At 42.7% G+C, this 24,270-nt stretch overlaps 1 protein-coding gene across 1 annotated transcript; it reads right to left on the bottom strand.

The window, feature by feature from the left end:
* Positions 1–1,985: 1,985 nt before the first annotated feature.
* Positions 1,986–16,153, bottom strand: RSAD2 (radical S-adenosyl methionine domain containing 2; the record flags this gene model as incomplete). The annotated part of the gene is made up of 6 exons (XM_082851672.1): positions 1,986–2,555; positions 4,284–4,316; positions 7,268–7,417; positions 9,484–9,713; positions 11,292–11,453; positions 15,805–16,153. 6 exons carry the CDS (start codon positions 16,151–16,153, stop codon positions 2,391–2,393), a joined length of 1,089 nt encoding a protein of 362 aa, XP_082707798.1. The 3' UTR covers positions 1,986–2,390.
* Between the last annotated feature and the right edge of the window lie 8,117 nt (positions 16,154–24,270).

Here is a 24,270-nt window from a genome sequence, read left to right as displayed (position 1 = left end):
CATTACTGATCCAACAACTAGACTCCAAACTCCAGATTGTCATAGAATAGGAGCTGACATTTCAGATGATTCAGCCAAATGATCTCATTCATCTTCAAACTTAAACAGGCAACTTTCATAGCATTTATCACTAAATAACAGAGATGGTTCATCCTTTCTAAACCAGTACGCTGCTACTAATGTCTGATCTTTCTAGGTTTCTTAAGACAAAATTCCATTCATAGTATCACAAGCCAAACTAAGCAATAATTGAAAGCACCACAAAATACTTGCCTTTAACACTTAAATTGAGACACCTCACTTAAATTACCTTTTTTCCTAATAAAAAGGAATATGTCTCACAAAGCTGATACACATATTTAAAAACTGAAACTATAAAGCAAAATGTTATATAATCCAAACTTGAATTTTACTCTAATGATAAATGTCCTGACTTCTCCCACTTAAGAAAAATGAACATTTGAATATTTTAAACATGAAGGCTTTGAAAATTCTCTCAGTGCATAAGAAAGGGGGTTGTGGTGTAAAAACAGCTGGAAAGTGCATTTAAAATAGCTTATTTGTTTTTCTCTTTTTCTGATTTTTGTTCATTTTTGTATTTTATTTTTTTGTTTTTTTCTCTTTATATATATATATATATTTTTTTTTTTTTTTTCTCAAGTGTAGTGTTTTGTTTTATACTTCCCTTTGGGGAAAGAGAAATGCAGTTTCCCTCAACTCGAGAGAAATTCACTTCAACTCAGAGGATTTGGGCTTCAGATTCAGATTTTGTTTCAGATTATAATAATTGAGCATCTACTGGATACCACACAATGTCTTCTGTGCTTTCACATATGTGCCCTTTCTCTGTGGAATAATGTAATGGTCAGCAAAGTAAACTCATGTTAAGTAAGAAACAAAAAACCTGTTTTATGGTTATCTGATTATATTAAGGTCGTCATGGTTTAGATACTATCAAGACCCACAGAGGAAAAATACTTTCTAATTCTTTTTTTTTTCCTAAAAACATAAAATAAAATGGAAAATACATGACAACAATTCTATCACAGAAGACACACAAACATATTTCAGTTGAATTACAGTGATTTAAAATTTGAAGTAGGAATATCTTTTCTGGGAAAAAAAAAAAAATCACATAAACCACTTTCAAAATCACCAAGTGTTGAAAAAAGATTCTGAAGCGGAATTTCTGCATGGCTGCATAGCAGAATCAGGCAACATTTAAATGCCACCTAGTGGCCAACTCTGGAACTGCAGCTGGATTACAAGAGTTCTTTGAGCAAAAATTTGTCCATGATTTTGCTTTTGTAAAACAGTGATAGGAACTTATTATTTCCCAGGAAATGGTATACTGTCTAGGTTGCATGAACAAACTGAATGTGGTATTTCCAAGAGGAGAATTTTTTTTTTCTTGTCCCAATTCAGTGACATTTTCCCTCAAGCTCTTTCTTAGCCTAGCAAAGGAAGGCTCTGGATCTTATATTGACCTAGATTACATTCTTATTCCAAGTGATTCGGAGTTAAATGGGAAATATTATATTGTGCCACAGCTTCATTTACAGAAAATTCTGGTTCATCCTACACTCTTCGCCACACCCTTTGCTCCACCTTTGCCTGCTGCTTTTGCAGATGAGTTCATGCCAGTCCAGGAACGTGTCGCTTTTCAGGGACACGGGGACAACCAAGCAAGTAAACTCATATGCTGTTGCTTGACAGACTCAGCAGATTCACACAGCAACCCAAGCCCTGACCCCATGTCAACTTCCTCACTAAATTTAAAGCACACCTTGGTTTTGTTAAGAATCTTGGAAGAGAAAGGGGAGCCCCAGAGATCACTCACATTCCTGGAATAGTCAGCGTGGGTCAGGGCCATGCAGAGCCCCCGGGGAGAGGAGTTATCTCCTTCTAGGTACTTATCAAAGCCTGGTAAGATGAGCATTTCTTATTCTTGGAAACATGTATGGACTATTTCTAAACTTCTGGGTAAAAAGTCCAAGATTGCAGTGATATAAAGGCCGAAAAGGAAAGAGCCTCACCGCAAGCAGAAATAATCGGGGGAGATAATTTGTAATTTTTCCATATGGGAAAATAACTATCAAATGAAAGGACTAGAAAAATAACTTCAAAATGGAAATATAGGAGTCAGTAAATACTACTCAAAAATTAAATCCATAATAAGCTAATTAAGTAAAGTTAATGGTCTTGCATGTTCTAAGGATTTCAATTTTCCCAGTTATTTATCTGTTCAGTTACCACAGGCAATCAGATTCCACGTACGACCGAAAATCGAATTTGGGGCCGCTGGCAGTGCCTACGGGAAGCAGGGCAGCCACGCGCTGAGTGCCAGGGCGGTCCCCACAGATGGGCTGAAGATTGTTCAGCCTTCAGCTTTACCAGTCCAGCTTCAGGTCCGCCTTGCTCCATACGTATTTCCCTCCTCGCTTGAGAAACATCTTTTCATCAAAGCCGCTGAATTTTATAGCTTCTTCTACGCCAACATCCAGGATGGACGTGGAAGGATCCTTCCGCCCGTTTCTGCAGTTCACGAAGCGCATCTAGGAAATTCATGACAGAAATTGGGATATTTCCTGTAAAACTCAATTTGGGGGATCAACTCAAAATGACTTTTAATGTGCCAATCATTTCAACAGATGTTTGTGGAGAGCTGTGAACCAGATGCTTCACTGGGGACGTTGAACTCTGGGGACATCATCTCTGTACTCAACCAGCTCCCATCACCCACGTGAACACCTGAGACCAGGTAAGGGCATGATAAACAGAATTATATACACGTGCCTGTCCCTCCACTGGGGGGCGGGGTAATCAGGAAAGGTTTCCAAAAAGTGTTGCCATCTAAGTTATGTTTTGAAATTGCAAACTAGAGAGAACAATATCGGAAAAGCCCAGAAGTGTGAAGCAGGGCTGTGATTTTGGGAAATTTCAGGTAGGTGGTATTCCTGGAGTGAAAACTGTGTGTGCAGGAATTTAAAAAAACAAGTGTAAATAAAAAAAAGTGTAAAAGCTTCTTTTACGAAAGGGAGATAGCATGGTAAGAAAGGTGATACAGGGGCGGGCACGTCCCACATCAAGAAGAGTAGCACATGCCCTGCTAAGGGTCTTGGTTTTTATCCTAGATTAAGCATCTTACAGACAGGAACCAGATCTTCTCACCTCTGTGACCTACCATGGCACACAGCATTTTGTAGTAACACTTGTTGAATCAAAATGTTCTTAGATTGCCAAAAGTAAATTTTGTTCCTACTCTATTTATTCCAACTGTACAGAAACCAGAGAGTTTGTGGAGGAACACTGGTCAAAATCCCCAGCCAAGAAAAAAGCAATCCCCAGCCAGTCATGGTACTCCAAAAATAAATTCTGTTTGACTTTTCCTCTCTACCTTGAACCCATTAACTGAACATTTGTGTTACCACCTTTTCCCCTCTGCTCCTTAAAGAAAGCACATATTGACAACAAATGAATGACTGTGAATCATCACTATTTAACTTGAAAATAATAAAATATCAAAAGTCACAGGAAGCATTTCTCGAAACACCAAATTCAGTTTAAATATAGAAAAGCCATGGTTCTTGTTGGAGCTCATTTCTTAAAAACAGATCTTTGAATGGAATTATTTGTCCAGTGCTAGAAATATTGGCAAAAGTTTATGAATTGGGACAGAAAAAGAAAAGAAAAAGACACAAGGAAAGGGAGAAGTGATTTGTTTTTCAGTTTGGAGAATGATGGCATATCTCTTCCTTTGGAAGGCAGTGGGGTAGGAAGGTACCAGTGGCTTTTGGAGAGGAACTGTAACCTCTTCTCTCCAAAGCCAAGAGCTATCTGTCAGAGGACAAGCTGGCAGCATCTGAGGTATTAAAGGCAATGACGTCAAGGGTGACATGTCCTTCCTGCAAAGATCCCGGGGTGCCCCTTGACCAGAGAACCCAGCCGAAGATGGCGTAACAAAGGACACTGCTTTGTGTGATGTCAGCTCCGTGCGACATCCATGGGTCCATAGCCACAGGGAAAAGACCCTCGAGTGCAGGTGTGTGAAAACACTGGGACCAGATTCAAGCCATTGCCTGCCCAACTCCTTAGCTCAGAGATGGACACAGCGAAGTAAGGGCTCTATAATATTAATGTTCGTCAGTGACAATAAAAACGTGAAATGCTGGCCAGAAAGAATGAATATGGACTAAGCGGTTATGCTGATTATAACTCAACCCTGACCTTGCCGCTTAATGAATTTTTAAGGGATCATTTTATAATGCATTAGACATACTCACATATTCATCCAGAATAAGGTAGGAATCTCTCATCTGCAAAGCAGAAATCACATACCAATTTAGTCTCGAGCGTGTTTTTCAGTACGTTTGCTCAACTGCCTGTCTTACCGCGTTTGTGCGTTTGTGCTTTATTATTTCTGGAGGCCACATTGCTTACATCTCTTGAGTGTCTTTAGATGCGTCCCTTACAAGGTGAGCCATCTGCCAGTGCCCCATACCCACCTAACACTCATCTCCGAGCCATCTGTTTGTGTCCATTCGGATTCTAGCAGATTCTAGCAGGCTGGCTTCTGCCCCATGCTGGAAGGGTCACATGCCACTCTGAAAGCTCCTCTGACAGTGAAACCCCCAGGCTAATTTCCCCATTTCCTCTAGCTCTGGGGAACCCTGTCCTTCATTGTTCAATATTCCCTGTGTCCGCCATGCCTCTGATGGACCCCCTTTTCAGTGAATAAAGCAGAATCCCTTTAATGCTATTACCTGGGAGCTTATCTGAGGATTTTAATATTACTTACATTACTCGTAACTAGTTATGCCTTCTATAGGTATATAGAGAGTGTGCCTACACTCTCATAGGAAGGTATACCCTCTATACGTACCCCATATAGGTAGGAGTGTGCAAACATTTTTCTGTAAAGGGCCAGAGAGTAAATATTTTCAGCCTCATAGACCATGTGGTCTCTGTGGCAACTAAAAGCCACTGTAGACAATGCTTAGAGAGGAAGCGTGGCTGTGTTCCACTGAAACCTTCCTTATCGACCTTGAACTTGCATTTCGTATACTTTTCATGAGTCACAGATGTCATTCTTGTTCTGATTTTTTTTCCAACCGTTCTTGGCTTGCATTCTGGGTTTGTCCCACGGGCTGTAGTTTGCCAATTCCTCCTGTGCATGGCCAGTTCGGGACCTTGTTCCTGAATGTCTGGAGGTGGGCCAGGCATCAGCATCACCTGGGAGCTGGTTAAAATGCTGAATCGTGGGTCCACCTCAGACCTGCTTGCTGGTTTGCAAACTTGGGAGTTCCCTGGGTGAAACCTTACCCACGTCAGAGGTAAAGTGAGCTGACCCCACCTATGTCAGAGGCAGAGTTCACCGACCTCATCTACATAAGAGGTATGGTTAGCTGACCTCACCTACATTGGAGGTAAAGTTAGCTGAGCTCACCTATGTCAGAGATATAGTTAACTGACCTCACCTCTGTCAGGTATAGTTAGCTGACCTCACTTACATGAGAGGCAGGGTTCGCTGACTTCTCCTATGTCAGAGGTGAAGTGAGCTGACCTCACCAAAGCAAGGGAACTGACACACAAAGCTTGTCTTGGGTGCCCTGCAAGACAAGAAGACCTCAGCACCCTCTGCTCGTCTTAAAAGTTTATAGAGAAGTCTGAGCTGGGTTCAGTCACATGTGCCATCCAGATGGTCTCACCGTGGGAGTGCACGTCCTGAAGACAGAGGAGGGGTTAGGAGCCTCCCCTTGCCCCAGTCCAGCTCTGGGTCAAATAGTGGTCACCTCCTCTCAATAACTTCCCCAACCCTGCGGACTCTAAATCTGCATTTTAGCAAGACCCTGCCTGGGGGGGTGTCTGTACAATGAAGTTTGAAATGAACTGACTAGTAAGCTTCTCAGGCTTTGGAGTTATCCAAACCCCAGTTTGTCCCTTGCTGGGCTCTAAGGGAGGTGAGTTAACTCTGCCTCTGACATGGGTTAGGTCAGCTAACTCTACCTCTGTCACAGGCGAGGTCAGCTAACTTCACCTCTGACACAGATGATGTCAGTTAATATACCTCTGACATAGATGAGGTCAGTTCACTGTACCTCTGACACAGATGAGGTCAGCTAACCACGCCTCTCATGTAGGTGAGATCAGCTCACTTTACCTCTGACATGAGTGAGGTCAGCTAACCCTTTCTGTCATGTAGGTGAGGTCAGTTAACCCTATGACCCAGCCTCAGAGTTTCTAAAATGGGGGTAATATTTCTGGCTCATGAAGCCTCTGTGAAGTGCTCAAAAAGCAGTAATTTATGACATATTTTCTTTGATCTCACATTACCTGTGTAATTAAGACAAATTTTAAAAAGTCAAATAAAATAGTGTAGAGACATGAGTATTCTCCTCTGTTCTCTGGCTTCTTTTCAAAAGCTGCTCTGACCCCATTCAGGAATTTTCTTATTCGTACTCTGGTCAACATTACTCTGAAGTATAAGGAATGAATCCTTGTTCTCAAATTTCTAATATGATGTAAGCATATGAGGGAGAGATTCTTTGGCGGAAGATGGGGAAAGCTTTTGATTTTTAAATACTTTAAAAATAATAAAACTACCTATTTTAGAAAAATTTAAAGTCCAAACAGTTATCAAGGTAAACAAAAATGACTGATAGTCCCATTATCCCAAGATGACCATGGGATGTGTACATACACACCTTTTTTGCACGTTAGGATTAAAGGTCAAATGAATTTTTCCTGTAGTTCTTCATTTGTACCTAATATCATATCATGCAAATTTATCCTTGTTCCCTAATATTCTTTGAAATAGGTTATATAGTCAGTATAACATTCCATACAGGGAACATGAGCTTACCTGTTCTCTGTAAGTTGAATATCAGGCTACTTTCAATTTTTTACTCCTGTCCCTAACACTGCAGTAATGTAGCTTTGAATAAGTTCTTTTTTTTCTTTAGCTTCTGAGAACACACTGATTATTTACTCTGTCTCTGATAACACCTGGAAGCTCCAAACTGTAGACGTGCTTTGGCTGACACTGTTTAAATTACATGATACATACATTTGGACTGACAGGATGGATCCAATTTTTCACATGGGAAACCTAAAGACCTAGTGAAACTTCCACCTCAGCCCTGAGACTACTCCCATCTCTCCACGCAAACCCTCCAAAGCCGCAGTGTGTGCAGCCCTTGGTGGAGACACTATCCTGTTTGGAGCTAAATGTGTGATGGGGAACAAAACAACATTTGCTTCATACAACCTTCTGGTTAGACTCGGGCACCAGGCAGGGCACGTCTTTGTGGCGGTCCAAGAACGCTTCAAACTCTTCATCACTTATCACGAACGGTTCTGCTTCTCTCAGAGCATCTTCTCCAGAATTCTCACCTTCAATTATGAGGCATTGGAAGACCTGAAACACAAGTGTGGTGTTGGCTTTGTGAAGAGCTTTCCATCTCTTTTTGCCCCAAATCTCATTTCTCCCTGAACCTCACCTGAGCAAAGAAGACTCCTCCAACTAGGGAACATTCTAGAAAGACACTGCTCTGGGGAAATGAGAACATGCCCTGAAATTTAGGGATATGGTACTAGAAGCCCAAACATTCCCAAAATATCAATTTTTAAAAACTGGTCTAGATTACATTTGATCTAGTCTTATAACCTAATATTTTCAGACTACAAAATAATGGTTGCCTGCAAGCCCAGGGCCTCCTGTGGAGGAGGCTGCCTGGAGGACCAGGTTCTGAACCACGTGAGCAATTGCATAACAGTTGACACCTGATCCAGGTTTACATCAATTTGCATCCTGCAGACCTCAGTGATCTGATGCAAAAACTGTTTTCTAAATGGACAGCAGCTAATCCTCTCCCTCCAAAAAAGTCAGAAGTTTGAAAAGGCAATTCTGGAGTGAATCAGGCAAGTGGAAGCCAGAGTAGGGGTCGAAAGATTGGAGAAAAGAGATAGAGGAGAAGTGACAAGGAGCCATGAGCAAACCAAAGCTATGAGAAAAAATATATATAATATGTATTTATAATATATAAGTATAGTACATGAGTGATGACTGGCAGGGGGCTCTAGAAGGGAAATCTAAGAGCTTGGAGCTTAGCCCTCTGGCTCTCCTCTGACGCCTCCACACAGTGGGTCATAGCCTGGGGTCCTCCCATCACCCCTGTTTCTGTAGCTGTTTTCAGTTCCTCCTGGACCTGGGAGAGTGGCTGATATTCCAGCTTACTTACATATATAAACAAACATCAAGTTCAACATACAAATTAAAACTTTTTAAAGTAAGAAACATTTCTTGTTTCCCATAACCCATTTCCACATGTTACAGGATAACCTCAGGAAAATAATACATTAATCCCTTTCCCATCTCCACAACCCTTCTCTGAACGCTAACGTGGGATTAACAGCACATCCCAGGCAGCTTTGATAGGAAAGGTTTTCTTGGTGTCTAGACAGGAATTCCTTCCCTAGGTCTTCTCTACCTGTGGAAATTCTGTCCCTCTGTCCAAGCAGGAGCCAAATACCTCCTCCTACACGAAGTCTTCCTGGCTCTTTGGCAGAAATAAAGCTTGCCTGTTTCACCCTGGCACATTATCCCAGCACACATAGCTTTATAGTACAAGAGTTTTCTTTAACTCTTTTACTTGCTAGAATTGAATTCTACATCTTATCTTTAGTTGCATTAGTCTGGGGTTCAGGCACAGACTTTGGATACCTGCATAGCAATCATCGGGGCAGCTTGTTAGGAATACATATTCACACAAACCCTCCTGCTAATCTGTTTCAGGATAGTGGGTATAGGATGAGGCCCAAGAAGCTGATTTGAAACAGTTCCCTGAGTTCATTCTGAAGAAGAGCCAGGGGCAGAAACCTTCAGTTTATAATTCTTTGTAAGCATCTGTGCATGGTGGGTGCTGTAAGTCACTGTGAACTGGCTTACGAGTATTTGAACCTTAGACTTTTTAGTAGCTGAGAGTGGGGCTAAGCCCTAAAGCACACATCTGGGTGAATGAATCTTGGGAATGAATTTTGCTACCACTTGGGGATGGCCTTTCTCCCAAAAGCTTCTAATAATGCTATGAAAAATGAACTAACAGAATTTATGAAGAACACATACCCATTTATAAATAGGCCAAGAGTTTTTAAGACAAACCAGTCTTATTATTTTAATAAACACATACGAGTTAGACTTCCTATGAACATATTCTTCAGAATATCTCCAAGCACTTCTCGTATTCTTTTATATTTACTTTCACAATTTCCCAGAAGGAAATCAGTTATAAGGGGGAAATTGAGGCAAAGAGAACGTAAGTAGTTAACGTTTAGCAGAGCTGAAAGAAGGACCAAGGGCCTGCTTTCCCAACTGGCTCTCTGAGTCCATAGTTCTCTGTATCCCTATCATTTCGGGTTTTGCCAAAGCAAGTCTCTCCTGACCGTTCTCTTAATTACAACCAGCAAAAGCGACTGGGTACGTACCTTCCAGCGGATGGGGTTCAGGGCTTTAATCTGTTCCGTCATGTCCTCGTCCACATTGTATCGATTGATGACAGAATTTATCTTGAAGGCCACTCTGTAATCTTGGCACCACGTCCTCAATTTTTGGAGATTTTCCACGTGGTTCTTGTTTCCTTGACCACGGCCAATAAGGACATTGACCTGCTCGTCAAAGCTGTCGCAGGAGATGGCGAGAATGTCCAAATATTCCCCTGAGGGAAAACCGTCACCATTAGGCTTTTCCATCCAAGGATGCAGACACAGGCCTTTAAGCCAGAGGTGGAGAATTGGAGCCTTATGGACCATAGGTAGACATAGGTAGGTAGATAGGTAGACATAAACGTTTTGTTTGTTCCTCCAGACATCTAAAAATATTTCAAGCTCTTTGCAACTATTTTTGGGGGGATAGATTTAACACAGAATGTAGATTTATGGTGTATCTTTAATAATTTGAGCATGTGGCAGCACTAACCTTGAACTCCCATATAGGACCAGGATCAACGAAAGTTCATAAATGACTGTCCACGTGTCCACTATTAATAATCCTTACACTTTCTTTTTGTCTCCCTACCGCTAATGATCCTTTTTCTTAGGCACTTCCGAATTCACTAATTGGCACCACCTCTCCCGTACAACCTTTGAGCTTTTGACCCAAAGGTGCAGCAACCCTCCTGGTCCCTACTCTTTACACCATATTGACAGCATGTAGAGCCCATCCTGGAGAGAGCACGCTGCCCTGGGGACACAGACAGCAAACCCAACCAGTTCTTCTCTGATCACACAGCTCCCTAACCCTGTCTTATTGCTCTGAATCTGGTTCCCAAAGCTTACTTTTGAACTTCTGAACCCCCTCTTTCACTGAGTGACTCCCTTCATGGTCATTTTGATGTTGACTCATTGCCCTGTGGTCTTCCTGTTAACCTTCCTCAGGTGGGCTGTTCTACCCACATCCACACCCAGATCCACATCCAGTTCTTCATCATCTTGGAAGGAGGATTTTATCAGAGATCTGCTGTGAGTGTCCTCAACAGATCACAAGTGCAACTACCCTTTGGATGATTTCAAGGCTCAAACAACTTACACAAAGCAAAGCACACTCTAAGAGTTCAGTTAGAACTGTTTCCCAAAATGATAGTAGTAATAATAGCTAACATTTTTCAAGTGCCTCCTAAATTCCAGGTACTGCTCTCTGAATATTAACATCTATGTAAAACTTAGCTTCCCAGTCTTAGGACCAGGGGTTTGTAACCCTGGGTCGTATAGTGGAATCCCTCGGAGCACCCCAACTTGGCCTGTCCACATACCACGAGGCTCTGATATAATTAGTCTGGAGTCCAGTCCCAGCACAGATATTTTATAAAGTTCCTCAGTAGCCAAATATGCAGCCAAAGGTGAGAACGACTGTTCTAGTCTAATCACTTAATTTGTACACGAGACTACTAAAATAGAGTTATTTCCGAAAATACTTTAAAAATTAAACATGAATAGCAAACGATAAGGTCAGGGCTTGCAAAACTGCACACTGCGTTAATTCTCCCCACTAGCGGCTCAGCTAAAACTAGCTACGCTGATAATGGACAGAAGAGTTCTGGGGCTAGTCTGTTCTGTTATCTGCCTTGCCATACTTGTTGACTTAGAGCCCTACCAGCTTGAAAAGAGATTAGAGTAAGCCCACTTGTTTCTTCCTCCCTTTGGATTCCCAGCAGGCCTGGCCAAAAGCCCGGGATGGAGGGAAATAGAGCAACAGACAGTGACAGAGGCGGCCGTCCCGTGCCACGTGAGGCTCTCACCGTAGTTCTGGAACCACCTCTCCCGGATCAGGCTCCCGTTGCTCACTATGCTCACGCTGGGCAGTTGCAGCTCCTGTTTGCAGAACTTCACCAGCTGGCCAAGGTATCTGCCCCGGTCGTGGAGGAATGGCTCCCCACCAGAGAAGTTGATCTTTTCCATACCTGGGACAGACAGAGCACGGCTTTTCCTTCTAGTTTTCCACTTCACCAACATCCATTATTATTTTAATGGCAAAAGTAGTATATTCTCAATGTAATAGAATGAGATGAGAGAAAAGTGGCACTAGGACATACGCCCAAGCTCCAAAGCCTTTGATCTTTCTAAGTGTGCAGGGTCGCCCTCCATCCTAGCTTTCCCAGGACAGTCCCGGTTTATGGAGGACCAAATCTCATCAGTTAGTTTTTTCTAGCACCTCTTTTACTCTCAGATGTTTCTACAATGGGGCAGTGGTAAATTATAACACCTCACTATTTATACGCTAACATGCTAGGAGGTGGCTTGTAGGATGAGCATTATTATCCAATAAAAATACGATCCCCTAAAAGTGTGGTTAAATAGGGGCAGATAACTAGAGAAAGTGAAACAGTGCATTGGCCAGTGGTGTAGCCCGTGAGGAGTTTGAGGATTAGGTTAGAGGTGATGAAAGAATGAGAAAACTGAACGAACAGGATGTAGAGATGTTGCTAAGAGCTTAGACGAGGAGCAATTGATTCACAGTGGTGCCAACCTACAAGCCATCCTGTCACGGCACACGGATCGATAGCTGATGCTCATAATGCTTGAGTTCTATTCAGTCCGCTCTGTTCAGAAGCCGAAGACGTGGACTTTCCTGGTGACGCAGTGGTTAAGAATCTACCTGCCAGTTCAGGGGACAAGGGTTCGAGCCCTGGTCTGGGAAGATCCCAGATACCGCGGAGCAACTGAGCCCGTGCACCACAACTACTGAGCCCACACACCTAGAGCCTGTGCTCCACAACAAGAGAAGCCACCGCAATGAGAAGCCTGTGCACCGCAATGAAGGGTAGCCCCCCTCGCTGCAACTAGAGAAAGCCCGCGCGCAGCAACAAAGACCCAACTTAGCCAAAAAAAAAAAAAGCCAAAGAAGTAAATAATATATTGTAGAAGCATCTTCAGCCAGAGCAGTAATTTTAAATGTAATGTACTTTTATTGTTTAAATTTAAAAATAAATTTAAAATTTTAATAGCTACCAAAATAGATTTTCCTCTATTTGTCAGAAATCTTACTTACAGGACACATCACCCATACTATACCTTAACCATTTTAACTAACTTTGGTTTTATTTACTTAAAACTGAGAGGTCATGATATAAAAGTATTAATTATAACTGTAATCGTTTATACTCTATTAAAAAACATATGAGCATTTATTTATTTGTAACAACTTTTTAAGGTTGATATATGAGTTATCACTATTGTCTGTATTTTAAAGAATATTAAACTGATATTCAGAAAGTTAAATGTCTTGACACATTGTTTAAGTGCTGGAGCAGGAACTCAAATCCTGGCCATGTGAATCAAGAGGCTAAGTTTGTTCCATAACCCCAGACCTCTCTTCATTTGTTCATTCATGCACTAATCCATCCATTCAAAAACATTCATTAGATTCCTATTACCTTCTAGATACTTTGCTAGGCAGCAAGATAAGCAGAATGCTAGGTTTCAACCTTGGAACTCAAACTCTTTGGGGACTCAGATATTAAAAACAAAACTCAAGAGCACAATTTTAAATATGCTGCAGTAGGCACTTAGGTTGCTTCCATACCTTGGCAATGTAAATAATGCTGCTATGAACATTGGGGTGCATGTATCTCTTCAAATTAGTGTTTTTACTTCTTTCTGATATATATCCAGAAGTGAAATTGTTGGGTCATATGGTAATTCTATTTTTAGTTTTTTAAGGAACCTCCATACTGTTCTCCACAGTGTCTGTACCAATTTACATTCCCACCAACAGTGTATGAGGGTTCCCTTGTCTCCACACCTTCTCCAGCATTTGTTATTTGTGGACTTTTTGATGATGGCTATTCTGACTGGTGTGAGGTGATATCTCATTGTGGTTTTGATTTGCATTTCCCGGATGATTAGTGGTGTTGAGCATCTTTTCAAGTGCCTGTTGGCCATCTGCATTTCTTCTTTGGAAAATTTCTATTCAGTTCTGCCCATTTTTTAACTGGGTTGTTTTTTTTTTTGATGTTCAGTTGTCTCAGCTATTTATGTATGTTGGCTATTAACCCTCTATCGGTCATATCATTTGCAAATATCTTCTCCCACTCAATAGGTTGTCTTTTCATTTTGTCAATGGTTTTCTTTGCTGTGCAAAAGCTTTTACATTTTTTTAAAAGTGTCCATCAATAGACGAATGGATAAAGGAGATGTGGTATATATACACAAAGGAATACTACTCAGCCATAAAAAATAATGACATTTTGCCATTTGCAGCAACATGGATGGACTTGGAGGGCATTAGGTTAAGTGAAATAAGTCAGACAAATATTGTATAATATCATTTATGTGTGGACTCTAAAATAACGCAACAAACTAGTGAATAAAACAAAAAAGAATCAAACTCACAGATATAGAGAACAAATTAGTGGTTACCAGTGGGGAGAGGGAAGTGGGGAGGGGCAAGATAGGGCTAGGGAGAAAAAGGGTTATAATTAGGATTATATGAAATCATGTGTGTGAAACTTTTGAAAACTGTGAAGCATTATAGGATTTAAAGAATCTTTCATTCAAGTAAAAAAATAAAATAAATAAAACATGCTATAATACATGCATTTGTAACAAATGCCATGGGATCACAAAGGAAGGTGAGAGGGCATTCATTCTGCATGACGAGGACCAGGGATAATTCTAAGGAGCTTTGAAAGTTCACCAACAGAGACTGAGGTGACAAGCATTCCAGGAAGAGAGAACAGTGCGATCACAGGCTCCACAATGCAGGTGTTGTGGGAGAACTGTGTCACATGATGTGTCCACAGCTTGGGGCCCTTCAGGAATTGGGGTGAAGGATGGCAACACTGAGCTTGAAGCCTGTGCTGACAAGTTTGGGCTTGGAAGCCATGCAAGAGAGCTAAGTGGGGGAGTTAGCCATCAAAATATATATTTTAGTAAGATAACGTGCTTTCAGAGGGGACCCAGAGACAATGAGATGAATTGCAGCAGTCCTGGTGAGAAATAATGAGACCCTGAACCAGACCCCAATGGGAACGGCAAGGTGGGTCAGGCATCGGATGAGCTGTGGATGACTGGGCAGGCGTATGGGAAGCAAAATGAGTCCGATCCAGTAAAGTGCAAGCCTACGATCTCACCATATCAAGCACAAAATCCGGCAAAACTAGTGTGTGTGTTAGAGTAAGAGCTAGTGGTTATCCTGGGCAGGAAGGGCAGGGGCTGAAGGGAGCGTGCGCTTTGGGTGCCCTGCTGTTTTCTGTCTAGAGTTGTGTGCTGTTTACCTGGGTGTGTGCAGGTCTGTGCAAATGTATGTTACATGTCTGTAAAAAAGGCAAGCAAGTTGGGGCTTCCCTGGTGGCACAGTGGTTGAGAATCTGCCTGCTAATGAAGGGGACACGGGTTCGAGCCCTGGTCTGGGAGGATCCCACGTGCCACGGAGCAACTAGGCCTGTGAGCCACAACTACTGAGGCTGCGCATCTGGAGCCTGTGCTCCGCAACAAGAGAGGCCGCGATAGTGAGAGGCCCACGCACCACGATGAAGAGTGGCCCCCGCTTGCCGCAACTAGAGAAAGCCCTCGCACAGAAACCAAGACCCAACACAGCAAAACTAAATAAATAAATTACTAAAAAAAAAAAGGTAAGCAAGTTGAGAAAAAAGTTGGCCATGTGGCTGAACTTGTTCTAGGGAAGACAGGAGGACAGATCTGGAGCGGCAGATGTCACCGTAGAACTGGACAGGCTGGGGTCTCTCTGAGATGCCTTCGAGTTACTGACGTGGTGACACTGAGTGAGAGTCTCCAGAGCAAAGCCATTGCCTTATTTGAGTCGTAAATAGTTTCTCTAAAGTTTCATAGTAAGAACAGGTAAATAATCCAAAATAAAAGATTCAGCTATCGCGTTTCTTAAGTCAAAGTGTTTGTATTTGTTTGCAACCTTCCTCATTAACTGTTTCTGGGAAACCCCAAGTGCTTCGGGCCGACTCAGAGTGCAGCACGACCTTCCCGACGTGCCTCGCTCCGCGGGCTGGGCGGACCGGGACCCTGCAGGTGCAGGCGCGGCTCGCTTAGCTTAGCAGCGTCAGGAGGATGGGTTTGCTCCACTTAGCCCCAGGTCAGCCGACTCTGCGGGCTGGGAAGGCCTAGACACCCATCCCCAAATTCACCTCCACATCCTCTGGAGGGAGGGCATCCTCCCTGTGCTGTGGGAACCGCTAGGATTCTGGGGGAGCCGTCCAGCCCATGCGCGCTCCCAGCCCCCTCCTGTCAGTCAGCCACGTACCAGCTGAGCCCCTGATCTCGTACTGGGTCCGGACTCACCCGCTTCCTTCAGCAGCAGCAAGCCTCTCTTGGCCTCCGCCAGCGGCAGCACGAAGGACGTTTTGGCCGTGTGGAAGCAGAAGCCACACTTGTAATTGCACTGGCGGGTGAAGTGATAATTTACGCTGATGGGGGTGATGGGCAGATTGCGGTCCTCTTTGTCTTCCCTGCTGGGCTTCCTTGGTTTTCTCCTGCCCCGCTGCTGCTGGCTCTTCTGGCCCCCTGCCGGCCAGAATGCTGTACTGAGCCGGGGGAACAGGGTCCCCAGGCTGCTCCACATGGAGCCCAGGTGCTGCACGAAGGCGCTCAGCAGCTTGAGAGTGAATGACACGGGTACCAGCATCCACATGGTGGCCAGGTTCCCTGAGGCCGCCCTGCAGCTGCAGGCTCACTTGATATGTGCCCGGCAACCTGTCACACAGGGAGGAGGGACACACCTTCCTTGACTAACTCTCAGCTAAGCACAAGTTTCGATTTCTCTCTTCATGAAAATGAAAGTTGGAACAGGGCCAAGACTGAAGGCTCAAGGCTAAGACTGACATCTGCTTTCCCTGCCCCGCTGCTTCCCCCTGTCTATAAATAATAGGGGTATAAATAATAGCCTCCTAACTGGATACAGATGGAGAAGGTTTTGCTATCTCATCTCTATCTCCATCTAGCAGATAGCAGTAGAACTAGACAGAGACTTAGCCACGTCTGTAGCTGTTGTATTGCTTGTGCATGACATAACATGCAGAAGCTTCCACCCCAGCACCCTTCACCTGGGGGCACTCAGCAAGAGGTCGTTAGGAGAGCCAAATAGTGAAAAGAATGAATGACCCTTGGAGGATGAGACCCTACTCCGTGAGCCTCAGCATCCCCTTTCAGATCACAGTCAAAACACATAGGCAGAGCTTCCCTGGTGGCGCAGTGGTTGAGAGTCCGCCTGCCGATGCAGGGGACATGGGTTCGTGCCCCAGTCTGGGAAGATCCCACATGCCGCGGAGCGGCTGGGCCCGTGAGCCATGGCTGCTGAGCCTGAGCGTCTGGAGCCTGTGCTCCGCAATGGGAGAGTCCACAACAGTGAGAGGCCTGCGTACTGCAAAAAAAAAAATAACAAACAAACAAAAACAAAAAAAACGCATAGGCACATAATGACACTGATGCCTGAATCTTTCTTTAGTAATTTATCTTAATGTACACATTTTTACATATTCAAATTTAGACCTTGTATTTCCCTGCATGTCTATGCATTTCTATACCTTTTTAAATAGACAATAGGAAAATCAGATGCTTTTCTAAGGTTCTTCCTTTTTTAAAAAATTGAAGTCTAGTTGATTTACAACGTTGTGTTAGTTTTAGATGTCTGCAAAGTGGTTCACCTATACATATCTATCTGCTCTTTTTCAGATTCTTTTCCATTATAGGTTATTACAAGATATTGAATATAGTTCCCTGTTCTATACAGTAGATCCTTGTTGATTGTCTATTTTATATATAGTAGTGTGTATTTGTTAATCCCAAACTCCAATTTATCCCTCCCTGCCTTTCCCCCTTTGAAAACCATATGTTTTTTCTTCTGTCTGTGAGTCTATTTCTGTTTTGTAAATAAGTTCATTTGTATCATATTTTAGATTATACATATAAGTGATATCATATGATATTTATCTTTCTCTGTCTGACTTATTTCACTTAGTATGATAATATATAAGTCCATCCATGTTGCTGCAAATGGCATTATTTCATTCCTTTTTAGGGCTGAGTAGTATTCCATTGTATGTATATACCACATCTTTTTTGTGTGTGTCTTAGACATTCATTTATTTATTTTATTTTATTTTTATTTTTAAAAATTTTTATTGGAGTATAGTTGCTTTACAATGTTGTGTTAGTTTCTACTGTACAGCAAAGTGAATCAGCTATATGTATATATATATCCCCTCTTTTTTGGATTTCCTTCCCATTTAGGTCATCACAGAGCACTGAGTAGATTTCCCTGTGCTATACAGTAGGTTCTCATTAGTTATCTATTTTATACATAGTATCAGTAATATATATATGTCAGTCCCAATCTCCCAATTCATCCCACTCACCTCCTTTTTCCATTCATCTGTCGATGGACATTTAGGTTGCTTCCATGTCTTGGCTCTTGTAAATAGTGCTGCTATGAACATTGGGGTGCATGTGTCTTTTGGAATTAGGGTTTTCTCCGCATATATGCCCAGGAGTGGAATTGCTAGATCATATGGTCATATCCTAGATCATATCTATTTTTTTTAGTTTTTTGAGAAACCTCCATGCTGTTTTCCATAGTGACTACACCATCCAATGTTTCTTTATGCAAATACAAGTAAGTACGAATATATATAAAGTTTACACAACATTCAGTATATAATATCCACATTCTATACTCTCGTTTTTTAAAGGAACTGCCATACTGTTCTCCATAGTGGCTGTATCAATTTACATTCCCACCAACAGTGCAGGAGGGTTCCCTTGTCTCCACACCCTCTCCAGCATTTATTATTTGTAGACATTTTGATGACAGCCATTCTGACTGGTGTGAGGTGATTCCTCACTGTAGTTTTGATCTGCATTTCTCTAATAACCAAGATTCTTCTTAGCTGGCAAGAATTATTGTGTTTTTTTATTATCTATTTTCACAGTTTTCCTAGTAAGTGTTGAGATTTGTACTGAACTTTTCTATCCTTTAGCCCTCTTTAATGGGAATTGGGTTTGATCTTGAGTATGTGGTTTTATGTTTTCATGAGACTTGTAGGAAGTTGGGATAGTCCTAGTGGTTAAGTTTATGAAACCACAAGCCTAGCTTGTCACTTACTAGCTGGGTGACTAAGTGACTTTATTTCTCTGGATCTTCAATTCCCATCTGTAAGACCAGGTATGTCAAGGGACATTTGTGAAGAGTGAAAATTCTAATTTATGTGAGTCACTTAAAACAGTGCCAGGAAAATCATTCAATTAGGGTCAGCTTTTGTTATTCTACTCGTGTTATGTTTTGAATAGAAGCAAAGATGACTTTTATTTCACTGAGAAGGAAACTGAAAGCAAATTCAGCACGATAGCCAGTGTATGCTTAATGATTACCAAGCCTGCAGTGAGAAATATGACTTAGTCAAAAGTATTTTATAACCTTACCATGGCCTGGCTCAATTAAGAAATACTTTTTTTTTGTTTTTTCTAGATCACATGTGTATGAAGAAATGAAAGTCAAATCAGTTTCCATTTCAAATCAAATATCAAATATGATTATGACAAATACGTCATAAAGGGTAAACACACAGACTTTTGAAGCCAAACATTTTAAGGTTTGAATCTTAGGTCAGCCAGTATTGTTTAATTCGGGGTAACTTTCTTTACCTGCCTGATTTTGCTAACACACCTGGGAAATATGGGTATTAATGTCTATTTCACCCAGGGCATTTTAAGGATTAAATGACATGAAGTTTATTAAGCACTGAAAGTAGAGTTCATAATCAGTTAGAAATATTAGACATAATCAGTTAGGAATATCTAGCATGTATATAACATTATGTACCAGGCACTGGCCTATATTTTGCAGGCACTAACTTATTTTACAGCTGGGGAAACTTATGTCACACAGGGAGTGAGGATTTGAATCGGGACTTAAACGCTTGCAATACTGCTCAATAATTGATAATTACTATCACATTATTTTATTATTACTTCTTTTTTTTTTTTTTTTTTTTTTTTTTTGCGGTATGCGGGCCTCTCACTGTTGTGGCCTCTCCCGTTGCGGAGCACAGGCTCCAGACGCGCAGGCTCAGCGGCCATGGCTCACGGGCCCAGCCGCTCCGCGGCATGTGGGATCCTCCCGGACCGGGGCACGAACCCGTGTCCCCTGCATCGGCAGGCGGACTCTCAACAACTGCACCACCAGGGAAGCCCTATTATTACTTCTTAAGTCTGTTCTATCCAGGCCAGTTTCTTTTATATTCATTCATTTGTTTATTCATTCACTTATTCACTCATTCATTCAAGGATTCTTTCTTTCCTTCCTTTCTTCTTTTCCTCAACCATGGTTTATTGAGAAACCCCTATGTATCAGATAAAATATTAATAAATATGAATAAAATAAATAAGTCCAAGTCCCTCTGGCAAAGAGCTCACAAAAGTCAACGTCACTTTGATATCCTCTGAACATATGCTTATTCACTCAAAACCTGTCTTCCTCCATGCATCCAAGAGTAAGGCTCAAGAGAAGTAGACTTTCTTATTCAAAGTCATGGCTGACAAAGGCCAGGGAGGGATTTCTTCTCCCAACTGCTCAAGATGGGTGTGGGCTGGAGGGAGGTCAAGGCAGCCCCTTCTTGGTCTCTACCTCTCGGGAGTCAGCCATCTCTAAAGACATCTAAATGCAAACAGGTAACAGCCAAATGTCACTACCATTTTTCATTAGCCACAGGGACTTTTTTCTTTAAAGACTTGCACATCCCTAGGGTACTCCCTGCTCCCTGATGTGGACCATCCTGCAGTAACATCAAACAGCGGTTGCCACACACTAGCAGATTGCAGAATCGGTTCAGTTACTTGCAATCTTCATATTATTACTTTGGTAAGTCTTTTTCTGAAGCATCTTGTGCATAAAGAAAAGTGCACAATTCATACACATACAGCAGAACAAATTTTGGACCGAATGAGCACACATGTGTAACAACCATCTTGATCAAGAAACAGAACTTTGCTCAGACCTTCACGTGTCCAGTACCTTCCCCCAGGCCCTAAACCCTACCTCTGCCCCAAAGATAACCATGTCCTGTTTTCTAAAACCATCCTCTAGGTTTGCCTGCTTTTGAAGTTCCTGTGGATATAATCACACCTTATGTACTGTTTTCTGTATAGCTTCTTTCACTCAATGTTATATTTGTAGATTTACCCATTTTGTTGTGTCTACCAGTACTTTGTTCATTTTCATAACCATCTAGGATTTTATTGTTGGAATATACCACAATCCATTTAATCACTCAATTATAATGAGCATTTGGACTATTTTGCTATTAGGCTATGAATTTTCTTGTACAAGTCGTTTGGTCAACATAAGTATGCATCTGTGTTGGGTATACACCTAGCAACAGGATCACTGGTTCCTAAAAAATATACATATAGGGCTTCCCTGGTGGCGCAGTGGTTGAGAGTCTGCCTGCTGATGCAGGGGACACGGGTTCGTGCCCCGGTCCGGGAATATCCTACATGCCGCGGAGCGGCTGGGCCTGTGAGCCATGGCCGCTGAGCCTGCGCATCCGGAGCCTGTGCTCTGCAACAGGAGAGGCCACAACAGTGAGAGGCCCGCGTATTGGGAAAAAAAAAAAAAAAAAAAAAATATATATATATATATATATATATATATATATATATACACATACACATATATACTCCCCTGTAGTACATAATTCCATAGAGTTTTCCAGAGTGCTGGCCCGATTTACACTCCGACCAGAGTAATGTAAGTATAGCTCCACATCTTTCTTCCCACTTGGTGTTGTCACTGTAAGATGCTTGTTTTATCTGGTTTAATTTTAGCATCTCAGTGGCTGTGGAGTGGTGTCTTGTGGTTTTACTTTCCAGTTTCCTGATGACTAATGATGTTAAGCATCTTTTTAATATATTTATTAGCTATTTGGATATTCTCGTTTGTGATGTGCCTATTCAAATCCCTTGCCCCTTTTTGTATTGGATTTTCTGCATTTTTATGATTGATTTATAAGAATTCATTGTATAGATGTACTTTCTTAGTTATATGTTTTGCAAATATCTTCTTTAACTCTTTGTCTTTCCTGTTCACTCATTTACTGGTTGTAATTTAATTCATCCAATGAGTGCCATTTCACTAATTTACAGAGTTGTAATTATGTGTGTGAGTGTGTGTATTTAAATAAAATGGAATATCAAAGCACTTCAAAGTAAGAGTTCCTTGAACTTTTAATTTAATTTCCGTGTGTGTGTATGTGTGTGTGTGTGTGTATTGGGTTGTGTTTTAGGAACCTTAAGACCACCCACATGTTTGCTAATCGGCTATAAGGACTCCTGGGACAGGAACAGGTCACAGGTGGGCTTTATTCCAGGGAAGAGATGCAGAGCAAGGATAACAGGAAAAAGATGAACATCAGAGGAGTCTGGAGAGACGGGCACAGCTTCTGAGTCCTTCACCATCTAGGTTGCATAGATAGATGTGCTTTCTTCCTAGAAGCACTCCCACCCTGGGGACAGGAGTGAGATGGCTGGTCAGGGAAGCCCGCTTGGGTCTCAGGTTTGCCATTACGTGGTGGGCTGGACACGTAGCCACATCCAGCTGTGACCAGTCTTGGTCACCTAATCTCAGGACCCCATCTGTGAATGAGGTGCCCATCACCAATCTTGATGTTTGTGCGAAGCACCCCTGACAAGTTGCTGTGGCGTGTCCATTGTTCCTGGTGCAAACACAGAACCATCAATGACTGATATAAAGAAGCTTTTGAGGGCGTATTTCTAGGATTTGGCCACGACGAATCATGGTTCCAGGCTCCCCAGTAGAGATGCCAGGAGTGAGTATCTGCACCTGCTGTGTTAACTCTCTTCTCACAGGGAGCTGTATAAACTATATTTCTTAGTGAGAAAATCAACTCCACAATATGATAGTGTACCCTTCAAATCAGAAGCCCACAACCCAGGGGTCTGGCCCCCAGAGCGGTTTTATGCGGTGCCAGCTGGTCTCTGGAGGCCAGAGCCTGGCCATGGAAGGGATCCCCAAAAACCAATCTCTTTTTCAAAATAAATGTTATTTTCTCATTTTATTGTTTATTAATTACAACATTTATATTAGTTAATTCTCCCTTTCTGCTTTTTTTTCCCCAGGAGCAGAATGACTAGAATCTTTCATGTTTTCCTGGTTGATGTTGTTAGTGTTGAAGACTCTGGCTTTTTAAATGAATAAAGTTGTGCTATTCATTCATTCAAGGACCTCTTTCAAGTGTCTTTCCAGGCCCAGCTTCTTTCCTCCACACCCACTGGATAGGTTACTACAGGCAAGTTTATTCAATCTAAACATGCACCCAAGCTGGGTCCATCAGATTCTCTGTCCTGGGAATTTGAAATTGGAGCTCAAAAATATGACAGAGATTTTTTTTCACTTCATGAATGAAGACATTGTATCTTCAATCTTCGACTCCCAGTTAACATTGAGCGAGACCAGATCCTGCAGTGTCACTAATTTCACAGTCTTCTGGTAGGGAGGAGGGTGAGTGAAAATGGAGAGGAAAACTTAAATTAAGAGCAGATATGATTGGGGGGGGGTCATGGAAAAAAGGTCAAGAAAGGCTCACGGGAGGATGCAATCCTGTCCTAAGGAACAAAAAGGACTTTGTTCTTTTCCTATTTTCTTATGTTCCACACAGGTGACAACATCTCTGCTCCCTAAATGTCCAAAAGTCAAATTGCTCACAGAGTATAAAAATGATCCTGTTCTCAAAGAGCTAAAAACATCTTAATCTCAGAATTATTCCTTGCCTATTAACCATACTTCAACCACATATCTGTAATAGTTCATGTCTATCATAAAGGGTTTTCCTTTCAGAATTAAACTTAATCCCACGCTAAATGCACATTTGATTAAATCATAACTATATGCTTTCAGTTTATCTAATGTTTTCCATCTTTGTTTCAATTCTAACTTTTGGGTCTGCTGGACAATCATCTTCAAAGATATCAGTCAATGAGTAAAAACAAAATAAAACACCCAAATAATCTTGTCCATGCTGCTTTACTATACAAAGGCAGCAATACATCTGACGCCGGCTGCTGGCTGATAAGGCGCTTCCAGGCCATCAAGCTGCTGTCTCATTGGACCTGCGTACACGACTTTAATTTGGCGTAAGTCAACTTAGAGGTGCCAGTCTGGGGACACTTCTCAGTTTGAGAGTCAGCAAAAGGAGGGGTTAATTCCAAAAGAGGGGAAAGCGTGTGCAATGCGGGGTGAAAACGCTCCAGCGGCTCCCAGGCCTGGAGTCCGGGCGCGGGGGGGGAGGGCGCTCGGGGCGCAGGGCTGGGGTCGCGAGCGGCCGCGTCTGCGAGGCCCCCAAGGCGAGCCCAGGTGAGGCGCCGGCGGTACCAGAGAGCGAGCAAGAGCCGGTGGTGGCGCAGGTGAGACACACACACACACACACTCCCAGGAATTATTCAAACGGGGCCTGGCACCCCCTGCCCGCTCCCCATCGATCGCAGCGCAGGTCCCCATCGGCGGCAGCCTGCGGCCCGGCCCCTGCGGGAAACCCCTCCCGGCGGCTGCCTGCTCCCGGCGCGACCTCGCGGCGAGGCGGAGGCGGAAGCGGAGGCCGGGGAGGGCGCCCCATCCATGGCCCCGCCCGCTTCCCGCCGCCGCCGCCGCCGCCGCTTCACTTTCGCTTTTCCCCGCGGCGCCGCCCGCCGAGTCCCGGGTTTCGTTTTCGACGCGCGGGGCGGGACCGGGAGGCGCCC

Source organism: Leucopleurus acutus, assembly GCF_964270905.1.
Source record: "Leucopleurus acutus genome assembly, chromosome: 12".
NCBI classification, from domain to species: domain Eukaryota; kingdom Metazoa; phylum Chordata; class Mammalia; order Artiodactyla; family Delphinidae; genus Leucopleurus; species Leucopleurus acutus.
The sequence above is the reverse complement of the archived record's forward strand: the minus strand, read 5'-3'. Positions and strand labels throughout refer to the sequence as shown.